Here is a 14137-nt window from a genome sequence, read left to right as displayed (position 1 = left end):
AAAGTACTTGAAAGTAAACAGAGCTTATTCTGTCTTTAGGAACTCTCATCACACAAGAAGCAGGGTCCCGGTTTGCTGAGCAGGATGGGACAAACCGTCAGAGCTGTAGCATCCTCAGTAAGAGGAGCAGTTAAAAATCGTCCTGGAATGTTTACAGAAATCAACAATTACATGGGAACATTTAGTCAGAAAATAAACTTACTAGATAAAATAGCTCATAGGATTTACAAGGAAGAAAGGGGTAAGTAGAAAACAAGTATCATTTTTATTGATTTAAGAAATTAATATATTGGAAAAGTAAATTAGTTTTTATCCTGCCAGGCAAAATGCTCTTTCCAGCAAGGAAGGAAAAAGGGAGATTTATGTTTATACTGTGGTTTTCTTAATGGTTATAGTTTTGACAGATCTTCCAGTTAGTTTTCATAAGTTCTTAATAGGAATAGTTTTAACATGTCATTCAGCTGCTTATGAGGAACTTTGAAGACAATGTAGTAAGTGTGGCTGTCTTTTTACCTGTGCTTTTTGGAAAACTGAATGACCTTTTGTTTTTTACTTTCAGGGCAATCTCATGCTGACATAATGCTATCTAGATTCCAGATCTTTAAACATCTCTTTTTTTGGTTTCATTCTTCACCTTTTTTCTCTTTTGACTAAGTAGATTTTTTTTTTTAATAGCTTTACTGTTGGGCACAATTTCTGTCATGGTAAGCTGTGTCTATTAAGAGTTTTCTTAAGAAGAATGACTTGACCTTATTTTTTTCCTTAAGTAACAGCAGTTTGCACACCTACGTGGAATGCTAAGTGATTGACTTTTCTGAGATTCTGAAATTACTCTGATCTCAGACTATGCCTGTTCAGTAGAATTTCCACTGGGCAGCACTTGAGGTATTTTCTTGTCTATATAATTTGAAAAGCTGCACTGTGTTCCTTAATAACTGAGCCCTCGTGCTTTATTGTGCAGCACCAGATCTCAGCATGTCCTCACTGAATTGGAAGGATCTTATAAAAGGAAAATACATGTTGGTGAAAAGAGTTCCTTTTGATATTGTTCCTTTCAATGGAAATAGCTGAGGTCTGTAGGTTCAAGGCATCAGTATCAAATTCTTGGAAAACCTTAATAATTTTGACATGCTTCCAAATGCTGTAGTTATATCTTCTTCCCATATTTTCTAAACAGCACGTCAGAACACTTATGTGCAGGGCTGCACTGTTGTGGATCGGAACTGTTGATAGCTGCAATGCAGACAACATTCCTGCTTGCAGTACCTTGATGTGGGATTCTTGATTACATCTTCCACAGAGGTTTTTTTGTCCAATTAGTCTCAAAGTAAACATTACACTCTTCATACCACACAACTGCTTTCATCTTTTCTAGGACATTTCTTTTTTTGATACATGACCAGTGCGTTCCTCCTGTGAACATGCAGCTTCCTGGTCATATGGAGCCTTGCCCACGTTTAGCCCTACCAAGTGGCACAGTGAATTCTGGGCCCTCTCTCTCTGCTTACAGATTATCACTTGGTCTAGAGACATAAGAGAAGTAATTTGTTGGATATCCCTGTATTTAAATTATTAAAAACTACTGAAGGACATAACACCTGGAGAACTGGTGGGAACTTTAGTGTTTCTTTTGAAGCTTTTGGGACATAACAAAGCTTCTAGTTTTAATAACCGAGACAGGATTTGGAACATTACTGTTTCAAGCAGCAGAGGAATTCAGGATAGTAGACCCAAATCAGACCAACTGCTGCCCACGGCTGCTCATGGCTCCTGTCGCTCTATATGAAGATAATGTGAAGCAATGCAGGTCATTAATGCAGGGTGTCTGAGTACAACTCTTCAGGTCTGCCTGAGTACGTGTGTCCTTTTGAAACGACTGGGGCATTTTTGCTGATAGATTTCTTGAAACTACTTAATTACAATACGTTAATTGATTAGTTTATTCATAAACAATGAACCAGAGTTTACTTACCTTGGTCATTTGAGCAAATTTAAACACTAGCCTCAGCCTCTTGGTTTGTTCACAGTAAATACGAGGTTGTAATTAGCATCGCTTAGATATCTATTAAAGAACAAAGAGTAATATGTGTATATGTTCCTGTTAAGACTATTTTAATGAAATGAAGGAATACGGCCCCATCCACACCCTCTGGTCAGCATCCGAAGAAGATTTAGCAGACTCCCTGAAGGGCATTGCCAGCTGCATCGACAGGTGTTGCAAGGCTACGGAGAAGAGAATGGCAGGGCTCTCAGAAAACCTGCTGCCAATTTTACATGAATATGTTCTCTACAGTGAAATTCTGATGGTAAGGTTTCTTTAAGGATTGTTTGTGGCTGTAAATAAAATCTGGCTTAGTCCAGTGACAAAGTCTAGGAGAGAATGATGAAAATGATTTTACAGTCCCTGTATTTACTCATTACAAAACATGTGCAGCATAGGATAACTGTCCGTTAGCAGGGAATCTGGTTGGTTCTGTTTCCCTTGCTAATCCAGCCAGAGATGCCCCTTCCAAATAAGAAGAGCTTGACAGTTCTGCTTGGCAGGCAGCCCTTGGTAGCTGTGCTAGGGTGTCTGGTTTTGCCATCTTCAGTGAGCTCTGCATTGTAGCCGAAAGGGTTTGGGAACAGCAGCTGAGAAAGACCTTCTCTGACACGGATAGAATAGGAACTCATTGAGTAACAGATTTTGTGTGGGAAAAGGAGTGGAGAGGTTTTTCCCTTTCTAGGAGCTGTTCCTAAACTATGTTTTCTTTTTCCAGAACAGCAGGGAACTTCCAGTCCCTGCGCCATTATATAAGCATGTTTTGCCATAAGCTACTGCTCTCAGTTCCCTTTATGTATATATTTTTCTTACACTTGGAGAGAATGTAAAAAATCAGACTCCAGAGTTGATATACTCAGTGTTGGTGGATAATCAACATAATTAAGTAACTGAATTCAGCATGTCATAATTCCCACTTTGCTGCCTCCAGAAAGCAGAACATGTGTACAAACCCCTCTTTGTCTAGGTTTTGAGCAATGCCATCTGCAGTATCTGTTCTTCTGTTACTGCTGGGAGTCCAGCTCCTACTGCAGTGCCTTCTGAGTAGGGGCTGACAGTGTGTTGCAGGCCATGGGTAGAGCAAGACCCCAGTTAACTGAGCCTTTGCTGGCACTGTGCAGAGCATTGCCAGTTTCTCAGTAAGGCTCAGCTACTGAGAGGTTAGGAATTACTGCTGCAATGACTGCTGTATTTAAAACAAGCTGCACTGAAAGAGGGGCCATGCTGGTAGGTGGAGGTACTGCTTTGCTTAAAGGTTTAAAGAGATTACCATCCTAGCAATTGCAGCTCTTCTTCGTCTCCCCCACTTCCAGAAGTAATTTTTCAGCATTTCTAAGTCTGTTACCCATGAGTGATCCTAGCCTTCGTGCTACTGAAGAGATTCTGCCTGCCCATGACCTTCTGTTTTGCAGCCTGGCTCACCCTCACCCTTTCTCAGGCGTTCTGTCCAGAGCACAAAGAGGTTTCTGTGGACAAGCCCCAGGGTGACTACCTGGCTCTTCATGCACACTTTACAAGTTGCTGTTCCCCACTGCATTTTTTCTGCTTGTAGTTTTCTTGATGCAGCACTTGCAACACAGCATTAGTCTGCCATGAGGTCCTGTCCAGAGGAAAAACCTTCCTTCAGTAGCTCACTGCTGTTCTACAATTGTCCCTTTCCCTTCATTCACTCTGGATTTTTATTTTTGTTATGGCTTACTTCCCTCTTGGAGTTTGGAGAGGGTAAAACTAATCACACTAAAAATACCATGGGAAGTCACACAGTAATAAACCTGCTTTCAGAGGTGTGTTTAACCCCTCATGTGCAGTGCTGCCAAGATCACATGCAAATGTGCAAAACAAGGTGTGATCAATACAATACAGTCCTTGTATTTTCCAGTGTTGTGAGTTCAGCCTTTAACTGGGGAATGAAATGAATTCACAGCTAAAATATTTACATCTGGACCGGCTCCTTCCTAACTGACCCACAGAATAAAACTGCTGTCCCTCAGGGTACAAATTACAGCATTAATTGTTTATGAATTCGCATAAAGAATTTGAGGGTTTTGTGGCAGGGTACCATTAAATATTACACCAAAAAGCTGTAAAAGTGTAATAATATGTTTTAAAAATATAGTCCCTATGTTTGTCATTAGAAGTCAGCACTTGTCTGTAGTTGTAGCACCTTAATATTAAAATAGTCAGTTTTGTTTTATAATTTGTGATAGCAGCCATTAAAACAGTTTTAAAAGAGGCAAAATAAATAGTAAAAAAGAGCAAGCATTTGTATTATGAAGAAAAGTTGTTCCAGACATTTGTTTTGCTTCTGTGCTTATAGCTAAACTTTTTCTGTATATATTAAGTTCTGAGCTATTGAGCAGATTTATGAGCATTTGTATATATAGCTAATCTTTTACTCAGAATAGCCTAAAGTCAGGTTTACCAATTTTTATTGTAATTACCAGATCAAAAAGAAACACTGAAAAATTATTTGAAAAAAACTCCTAAATTATTTTATTGTATTTGATAAAGTGACAAGATCTCAGAGATATTTTCAATCAAATAAGAGAGCTAGAGAAGGTAGAGCTGCTTGTGCCCTGTGATGTTTCAACATGCCTTGTGCTAGAGGTGAATACTGAACATCTCTGCAGCAGAAGCAGTAAAACCAGTTGTGGCAAGGTAAAGTAAAAGAAGATTTTGAGGTTTGTAATTTAATATGTTCTGCTTCTGACTTTTTTCAAAAGGACTAAAGCCTTGCAACACTTCTGCAAGATAAGCATACCTGAGTGTGCTTTTACAGATGAGGAAGCTAAGACAAAGAGAAATTTATAAGGCTTCATCAAGGTCTCAGAGCAAATTAGCACTGGAAATGGAAATTTAATTTGTTAATACTGTTCCTGTTTTGTAGCTTAACAAGTAATGTTCCTTCCCCTTTCTAATTATTTTTTTTACATTATGCTAAAAACCCAATACCTGATAAGACAGTTTTAAAGGAGGTAATAATTACATATGCTGAAAATAAGCACATATATCAATGGTAGAACAGCTATCATTCCTATGATAACTTTATCTGATTTTTGTTAATTTTTTCTGATTTTTCAGAACTACATTTGGCACTTACAAAATAATATTAAAGGTTAAACTCACACTTTCAATAAGGCCTTGTATACCATTTTTAGTCATTCTACTTTATATTGTAAATTTTACTCAATGAAGATACTGTCATTCATGAGATTTGGCAAACTCATGTTGCTGTTTTGAGATATGAATATATAGTAAGTTGAGCTGATACCAATTAAACTGCTGTTGCAGTTTTGTTCATATAACTAGCAATGATACTGTGTATGTCAGATTCTTGTGGCACTGATTTTGGATTTACTAAGATTCTTGAAAAACACATAAGATAAAATAGAGGTATGGAAAAATAAGTCTTCATAATTTTAATTTTTTTAATTAAAGTATATGTATCATGTCAAAATTATTAAATGGCATCATTCTGTGATCCTACTTATTTTATAGAATAGCCAAGGTGTTTGATGGTTTTCTGAAATAGCTAAAATATGGTGTAGTTTACACCTTTTTTTTTCTTCTTCTATATTAAGGGTGTTTTGAAAAGGAGAGACCAAATTCAAGGCGAGCTTGATTCCAAAGTTGATGCTTTAGCCAATAGAAAGACAGAAAAGGATCTGGTGAGTATGTACAGAAAGCTGAAATCTTCCAGGCCTTATTCTAACTGCAAAAGATATGCAAAAAAAGTGTCCTGAGAAGCCATGTGTAGTAACTGGATGGTGTCTCTGCGATTCTTTGTAGCTGTATGTGCCAGGCAAAGGCAGTCCTGAGAAAGATGCAGCACTTCAGTAGATGGGCTGCTGGAGCGAAAGGCTGGTCATAGTGGGTGACCACTGTGTTTTGTCAACACAGACTGTACCACAGATTATTTTTAGCATTTCCATTTGCTTCCACACTTGGAGTTAAAAGAAAGTAAGACTTGCTGCAATGCTCTTGTAGCTGCTGCTCCATTGATGTAGGAGAGGGAGAGGAGGTGGTTAGAATGAGCAGTTGTTCAATAAGCTTATTTAAAATGAAACATTCTGCATTTTGTTCTATCTAGTTGAGCCGAATATTTTTTTTTAAGTCCAGTATGACCATTCATTCTAGTGAAGTCGGACTGTAACTGGTAGCCTGTGGGGGCAGGCATCCCCAAAACCATCAGCAAGGCTCAGCGAGCCAGTTAAAAGCAACTTTCAGCATGAGTATTGGCATTTTAAAATTTTTGATTGTTGAACTGTCACGCCTAAGTAATGTCCTTTTAGCACAGTGTTAACACAAAGTGTTATACAGTGTAAATAATATATAAAACTGACTAATAACTTTTTAGTACATAAAAGGAGAAAGTCCTTGACATTTCAGATACTTTTTATTTGAGTTGTTGTAATTAGTTTTCATGTAAAGATGAGCTGTTTAGATAGTTTTTGGATTTGAAATTCCTATTTTCATTTGATTTCTCACTGAGATGAATAAATAAGAATATATTACCACTCTCTGGTATCTACTATGGCTATGGTATATTTTGTAACAGTTTGCCTCTGTGTACTGCAGTGGGACATTAAGTAAATACCTCTGTTTGTTTTTTTTTCTTGAAGTAGAAATTCTGTTTACTTATATTGTCCTATCATTTCTCTGCCTCTGTGTTCTCGAAACTGTTTTTGTTTCTTTGCTTTCTTTGCTGCTTCTCCTGTCCTTTTTCCTTAGTTTAAAGTTTGAAACTCTTATAGAACGCACAGAGGATGGTAAGTTGGAGAAGTCCTCTAGGCTGGGAACAGGGTAGCAATGGCAGGTCCATTCAGTGATGAATTCCAGTTTCATACAGCTTGTTTAGCAGGCAGTCTCATTGCTGTCCACCATAGAACACTGCATGGCAGGACATGGCCTCTTCAGGATGTATTCCTGTTATAATCTGATGGAGTCCTCAGGCAAGGTGCATGCACTACCTTTTTCCTGAACTGTTACAAATCAAGAATATTTTTACTTTAGCATAGTATTGATTACACCATGTTGATTTGATACTGACTGGTTTACGCCATCATGAGATGTTTGTACTTGCTTCCAGTAGGATTTTGAGATCAGCTTGCCCAAAGTTATCTTTTTTCACTGTTTCTGTGTTTCAATATCTGCATTTACAGTTTTGGTAAAACCTTTGGACAGTGTGATTACCCAGGTGTTCAGATATTTGCTTTATCTGTCCAATCCCTCTTTTACTCATTTCAGAGAATCCTGTTTCTGAGAGCCTGATTCTCCTTGCAGTCTCACAAAAGCAGTAAAACAGATGTCTGTTAGTCTAATCTGATAATAAAATTCTGTGTTTTCTAATTGAGTGGCAGCTGTATCTGAAGATGTTTTCTTAATTAGAAGGCTTTTTCTATTAAGGATAGTTTGATTGCAGAGAATGCTGTACTGCTATTTTTAACCATTGAAGTGACTTCTAACTGTTTCTTGGTAATTTTTGTACTATTTTAAAATTTTTGTTATGTGTTGAAATATTTTTCTGACACTCCTAACCAAACTGATTTCAAAATAAAAGGTGGTCATAACACAGGCACTGTTATTGGAACTGGTGCCAAACACTGAGTTTGAGTGTCTTTGCACATTTCTATTCCTAAGCAGAACTGTAGCTTCTAATGATCTCATAGATGTCAGATTGAACTTGTCAGTGCAATCTAGTAGCCAGAAATTTTGCTGACAATGAGTGGCATGAACTCTAATCTCATTTGAAGTACATTTCCACCACAGATAAGGAGACTCAGACTGTCATTAGAGCTGATAAAAGGCTGTGAGATCTTTAGCATTGGTCACGGCAAACATTAAATGATTTAACAAACAGGAGGTTGTACAGCAGAAGAATGTAAAACATCCCCAAGGTCAGTGCAGATGAAATAGGCTGGAATTGTAAATTAAACCTTATGGGACATTAACCTCATTGTCTGGGAAAAAAAAAGTTTTCTTGAGCTGTGCTTCTGCAACCTGGCATTTAGGAAGCTGCTTGTGGTGCTGCTAAAAACCCAAAACAATGTCTCCCGCTCCAAAATTTGGTCCATGAAGGCGGCAGTTGTTCAGGGTATGGATGGTTTGAAGACTGTGATTTTGGATGCAGGCTCTGACAGAGATATCTGGGAGGACTTTGGTACCCTCTTGCTTGTCTAGGCCTTTCTACCTCCAGAGCTCTGGCTGTGAAGTTGTTGGGATATGTTGCTCCATCGCTCCCATGCTCCATTCTGAAGGCTACACAGCAATGCTCGTGTATCCCTCTGTGGTTTGGATACTTTTAACAGTTTTAGTACTGCCACTAGCGCTGATAGTAATTCTGACAAAAGGTTGGTATAATGTGCTCTGACAGAACCAGATAAGCATTAAATGCTAACTTAAGGATTCTAGTGTTCAGGCTTGAAACTGAGTAGTAAAGAGATGAAATGCTGAATCTATTACATTCTGAGTATAGCTTATGTTTTAACTCCAGGCTAAAGGATTAATTTAAAACTGTAGGATTAATTCATGTAGCAGATAGAAATTCATGCAATTTTGCCATACTAAGTGTAAAATGCTGTGTCACCAGGTGATTTGGCTATTGGGCCAGGTCTCTTTGCTACAGGTCCCACTCTTCACATCTGGTGGCACTCTGCCCTAACAATGTCTGGCTCCCACCTTCCTGTGCCGTGGTCAGATGTCTGATTAGCACCGTGCTGTCCTTATCTGGTGATCACTGATGTGAGATTTAATTTCTCACACTTGGTGCCTCAGTGAGATCAATGTAAGAAAATGGATTCAGAATCCTATTTAATTTGCAGGATAAATTGTAACAATTTACACCTTGTAAGTGAGGAACACACTAGATAGGTGTTTTTATTAAGATCAAGCCATTCTTCTTTGAATTCTGCTGTCATGGCAGCTGAAGAGGGTGGCATTTATGTTTCTTTTTCATTTTCAAAAAGTAGATATTAAACCTCTCTACTTGAGATGATGGCAGCATAATGCTGCCCTTAGATCTTAAGTCAGACCCTTGCCTTGATACAACACACAGTTCTTTGGGACTTTAGAGGGGGATGTTTAAACTGCATATCCAGGCAGGAATGTAGAACGGGGTCTGCCTATCTATGTCACACTGTAACTACACTGTGGGAGAAATTTGTAGTTCCTAGAAAAGGACAGACAAAACCAAACTGTAAAATAAATTACTTAGAGATATAAAGAACAAGATAAGGGGAAGCTGCTGGAGCCATGACTTCTAAGTCGGAGTAGTTCTTTTTGTGTGTAGACTAGTGCATTCTCATAGAGGAACTTTTTTTTTTGTAAAAGCAGAAAATGGATTCAACTGCCTTTCCTACTCTAAATCATCTTAAAAATGTCACCGTTTTCAGTATTCCGTGTGCATTCATTTTTTGGTGTTTGAAGGAAAAGCAATTAGCATGGGATATGCTCAAAATACCAAATCCAGTTGCCTGTAATTCCTTTAAAGGTAATTCCCCCACATTTAAACTGTGGATTAACTTTTTCATTTTGAATACAGAGTTGGTAGTTGAAATTACCCTTGTCTGTAACTTGATTACTGGTCTGGCTAGGTAATTGAACTTGGGCTTTTCAGTAAAGTAGAAATAAGATTTTGCATTTTGTTCTTGATTAATAACTGGTATTTCATTAATCTAGAAGTGTGCCAAAGAAAATCAGTGTAGAAATCAAGTCTAACTAAAAATGTTTATTATGGAATGGGGAAAATACCCATTCAGATGAATTTTTCAGTTTTACTAGCTAAGGAGTTTTTGGCTACTTTAAGAGCTGAAGGATTCTAGTATGTCAAACTGAATGGGATCCAGGTTCTGTGACCATTTCAGGCAGTGCAGCTTAGTTTGTGTCTAATGGTGGCAGGACTGCTGTTGCACTTGGATTGCTGTTCCCCCTGCATGGTTCAAGCAGGAGGCTGTGCACCAAGACTTTCCACATCCTGCTCTGAATTTTGATGTGTCTGTGTTCTGCCAATAGAAGAACACAGAAGAAGAACACAGAAGAAAATCCTGGAAATGAATCCTGGAATCCTGAACTTCCTATCATTGATAACACCATCTCTACAGAAAGCACGAGTAGCTATCCAAGTTTACAGAGGTGTTGTACGAGGAAAAAAATTATTTGCCTGATAGCAGAATACAAGGAAGCAGAAGAAGTGTATGGGACCTGAGTTGCAATGGAAGCAATACAAGGAATTAAATTTCCTGCTTGATGTTCCTTACTGATGTTCTTGCCTGACCCCTCCTGCTGCAGACAGTCACTCTGCAGTCGCAGCAGATGAATTTGCGCTGTAGCTACAGAAGATGTATCTAGTTCTGTGACTGGGTGCCAGCCAGAACTGACACTGCTGATGAGTAAACGACAATAGGTAACAAAATTACTGAGAAGACTAGAAAATTCATTAAAGAGAGGGCCACTGTGCACTTACTCATGCCATTAGCTGCAAAGTCACTTTGTGCATCTACAGTAATTAGAAGCAAGTAACGTCTGTAGACTAGCCCTCAAGGTTTTGGATCCTGGATCAATGTGGAAGAGTTTCTTCTCTGTTAAAGTCCTTTGGTTTAATTTCTTTCTCTGCTTCTGTATTCCTTTTTCCTTCATATGGTTCCACAAAAAAAGATGACAGTGTGACAGGCAAGAAATCAGAAGGGTTGTGCTTTTGATTTCTGCTGTCTTCTCCCCATTCTGGTTTCTCCCGAGGTTATCAAAGGTTCTGTCAGGGTTTTCTCATTTTTCTTGCCCAAATCTAATTGTACAGTTGATTCTGCTTCAGTAAAGCCCTCTATATTTTACTTTTTAGATGCATTACTGTCAAGTGCTAGTGAAGACGTGCCAGAGTCTGTAACTTCTTAGCCAATAAAAATATCTTCAGGAATACTTGAATTGTGGTCTAGAATTTCTGTTATTAATATTTCAAAAATTATAGTGAGTTATTCATTAGGAATGATGTTTCAATATGATTTTTTGTGCTAAGTTAAATATCAACCTTGCTTTTTCAGTTCTGTTTGCCTCCACTACAGTCAGTTGATTTCAATAATTTTGAAAATGGTGATTTTCCTAATATTTTTTAATATTTACAATTAATATTTAGTTCTCAGAAGAGATTGGGAAACTTGAAGACAAAGTTGAACGTGCCAATAATGCTCTGAAAGCGGATTGGGACAGGTGGAAGCAGAACATGCAGTGTGATATGAGATCAACATTCACTAATGTGGCTGAGAATAATCTCCGTTTTTACGAAGAGGTAAAAACTCTTTCTCATAGCAATGTTATTTTTTCATTGGTTATTTCAGTGCAAAAGTCCATGGATTGCCTGTAAAGAGGAATTTTTGCATTTTAGTTCAAACATTTGTTAACTTCAGAATCACCTTTTGTGGGAAGAGGGAAGCAGTTATCCTTAATTTGACACATTTCAAGCAAAATGTGTTTTGCTTGTGCCCAAGTGGTTGATCTTGAGTTCATCATCGACAGAGGGCAGTCTTGTTTTACTAACCACAACAATTTGGAACATATTTTTCGGTTCAATGTCAGCTGCTATATTTCAGTTTGGAAACATTTTGCTGTAACTGCATGAAAAAGCCTTCTGGAAGGCTCAAACCTGTCTAAATGATCCTGTATGAGGAAAACGTTTCAATATTCTATCAGATTTTTAGTTTCAGCTCTAATGCCACGGGTAATATTCTTGGTAAGAATTTCCATTTACAAGGATATGTACTCAGAAGGAGAACTTGAAAACAAACAACAAAATACATTAAGCATTCTGTGAAGTTTCCTCATGGGGAACACGTTTTTGATTGAAATGCGCATTTTGAAAATATCCCAGATGTTTTTAAAAGTTTTTGAAAGAATTTCTCCTTATTTTAGGAAAAAAAATGGAATACAATAGGCCATCTATTAATCATAAATTAGTATTTTTTGCAGATATATGTTGATATCTGTAACTTCCAGTCCTGTAGTCTGAACTTTTTATGGATCGCCCATTAGCCAATGGCAGTGCCCTGATTTTACAAATCATTTGGTAAAACGTAATTGAAAAGACAGAGCTCTTGATCATCAAGTCTAATTAATTAACATGTGGTCTGTGAGATGCATGGACATTGACAATCTGTTGTTACATATTAAGATCAAAATATTTTCTGAAATCAGACAGCAAGCTTTTGGCATCCTCTCACATTGTCTTCAGTTATTGATCGTTTCTGACTTCTATAGCAGCAATATGTATGATAAAACAGTGCTGAATATATTGGAATATTTTGTTTATGAATGATAAGCTAAAACACAAAAATAATTATTTGTTTCTTTTTCCTGTCCAGAAATGCTTTTTGCTGAATCAGAAGTTTAATTCAGAACACCAAATACTGTACATGAAATTATTATTTTAGCCACAAACTACAGAAAAAGATTCAGCTATTTCTGTAACTGTTGGTGGTTCTTCTTAAATAGCCTCTGAAATACTGGACAAATTGGTTTATACTGAGACATGATTCTTTGTGCTTTTCTTAAATATTGAAATCTGCATAAAATGGGTTTACTGTTACATCTCAGTAGATCTACATTTTAGAAAAAAACGCCTTATCTTACTGCAGCAGTTGCACTAATAAACAACACTGTGCTAACTGTATCACTCCTTGCTTGCAACATGAGGGCTTACCAATATCTCTCTGTTTTATCAGAAAATCATTATTTTAATCCTGACATTCAAGAGAATTTGATAAAATTAATATTTCGATTGGGAGTTTTGATCTAAAATACCCATTTATCTGAGACCTGTGGTTAATGCTGATGGTTAACTGTTGGAGAAGTGATTACTGATTACTGTCAGAGGCCTTTATATTAAAAATTACATGTGTGCAATGCACTCCTGAAAGGAGCAGGAAAATAAACTCTGGCATCTGCTCCAGCTTTTTGAAAGTGAAACTTCGGGAAGGGAATCTCAGAAACCCAGGAAGGAGAATATTATTTTTATCCTTGCAGTAGGAAACAAAATCTTGCCTTAAGGGCTTGAGTCTAACTCATTAAACTTATGCACAAACACAGTTCCTGTTACAGTGTTTTTCTCTTTTCAGTCATTACTTGCATCATTAACATTCTTTCACATGTCTGAAGTTACTCATTCAGACTTTTGATGCACCATTTGATGCTTACTAAGCCTGTTCTTGCTGTAGCATCCCTCTTTTCTTTTTCCCAAAGCACATTCTGTGCATTTTCCCAGGCACCACGGATGCCATGGATGTGATTCAGGAGTCATTCCTGTTAGTGGTCATTATCTGCATCCCTTAAATTTCTGAGAACTACAGTGATGAGAGACAGCCATCTATTTTCTGATGGCTTTTGCAGCAGAGAATCCAGTCCTTCAAGACTGTATAAAACTCAAGCCAGTGTGATCAAATACAACATAGCAATGTGTCAAAGTACACTAGAATTTCTAAAATGTTATTTCCTCTTGGTCAAAATATGGGAAAAGAGTATGACCTTATATTTTTTGGGGTTTTCCGTAATTGTAGTTGCCTAAGGATTCTGCTGTCAAATTATCAAGCATCATTTAGATGTTAAGAGTATTTCATAAAAGAGTATGTCTCCCTTAAGCTGAATTAATGTTCACATTAATTAAGTGTTACTTTAAAGCATTACCTGTAATTGTATTTCTATGGCAATTAGTAGAATTGAATTCTACTAATTCAAAACAAGTAGAGTTATTCCTGTAGCCTTCCAGTTTATTCACTATCTCATTTAATATGCTTGAATAAGAAGTGTTGCTTTGTTTCTACAGCCATGAAATCACCAATCTCTTTGTGTCTCTCAATGCTGTGGTAACAAAGACAACAAATGAAAGCCCAGTGTTGCAAATTTTCAGGGTGCTCCTGTGCAGGCCTATAAAAATGAAAGCTTTCCTGTGATAATGTACATGATTAATTATATTTAAATATGTCATTTAGTAGCCAAGAATTACCATGACTGACCAATCATTTGCCATTCCTGTAGCTGGTCTCAAGAGTTCATAGAGCTCTCTACTTCCTTTTCTTTGCTCTGGAAAAGATTTGAATACCTTCTTAAGTCTACCTG

General features: G+C 37.4%; 1 protein-coding gene across 5 annotated transcripts in view; it reads left to right on the top strand.

The window, feature by feature from the left end:
- Positions 1-14137, top strand: part of SNX7 (sorting nexin 7) — a 40104-nt gene that overhangs the window by 10790 nt on the left and 15177 nt on the right. For 3 of the 5 annotated variants that reach the window (XM_039378347.1, XM_039378348.1, XM_039378346.1), the window contains exons 6-9: positions 40-241; positions 2107-2306; positions 5623-5709; positions 11166-11318. In XM_039378347.1, the coding sequence (XP_039234281.1) occupies positions 40-241; positions 2107-2306; positions 5623-5709; positions 11166-11318 (642 nt within the window). Of the gene's footprint in view, positions 1-39; positions 242-2106; positions 2307-5622; positions 5710-5830; positions 7649-10051; positions 10958-11165; positions 11319-14137 lie in introns of those variants that run through there. The other 2 variants (XM_039378351.1, XM_039378350.1) reach the window with 2 other exon arrangements.

The sequence above is a fragment of the Pipra filicauda genome, unplaced genomic scaffold, assembly GCF_003945595.2.
Source record: "Pipra filicauda isolate LSUMZ 115617 unplaced genomic scaffold, ASM394559v2 scaffold135_size2527700_pilon, whole genome shotgun sequence".
NCBI classification, from domain to species: Eukaryota; Metazoa; Chordata; class Aves; order Passeriformes; family Pipridae; genus Pipra; species Pipra filicauda.
The sequence above is the reverse complement of the archived record's forward strand: the minus strand, read 5'-3'. Positions and strand labels throughout refer to the sequence as shown.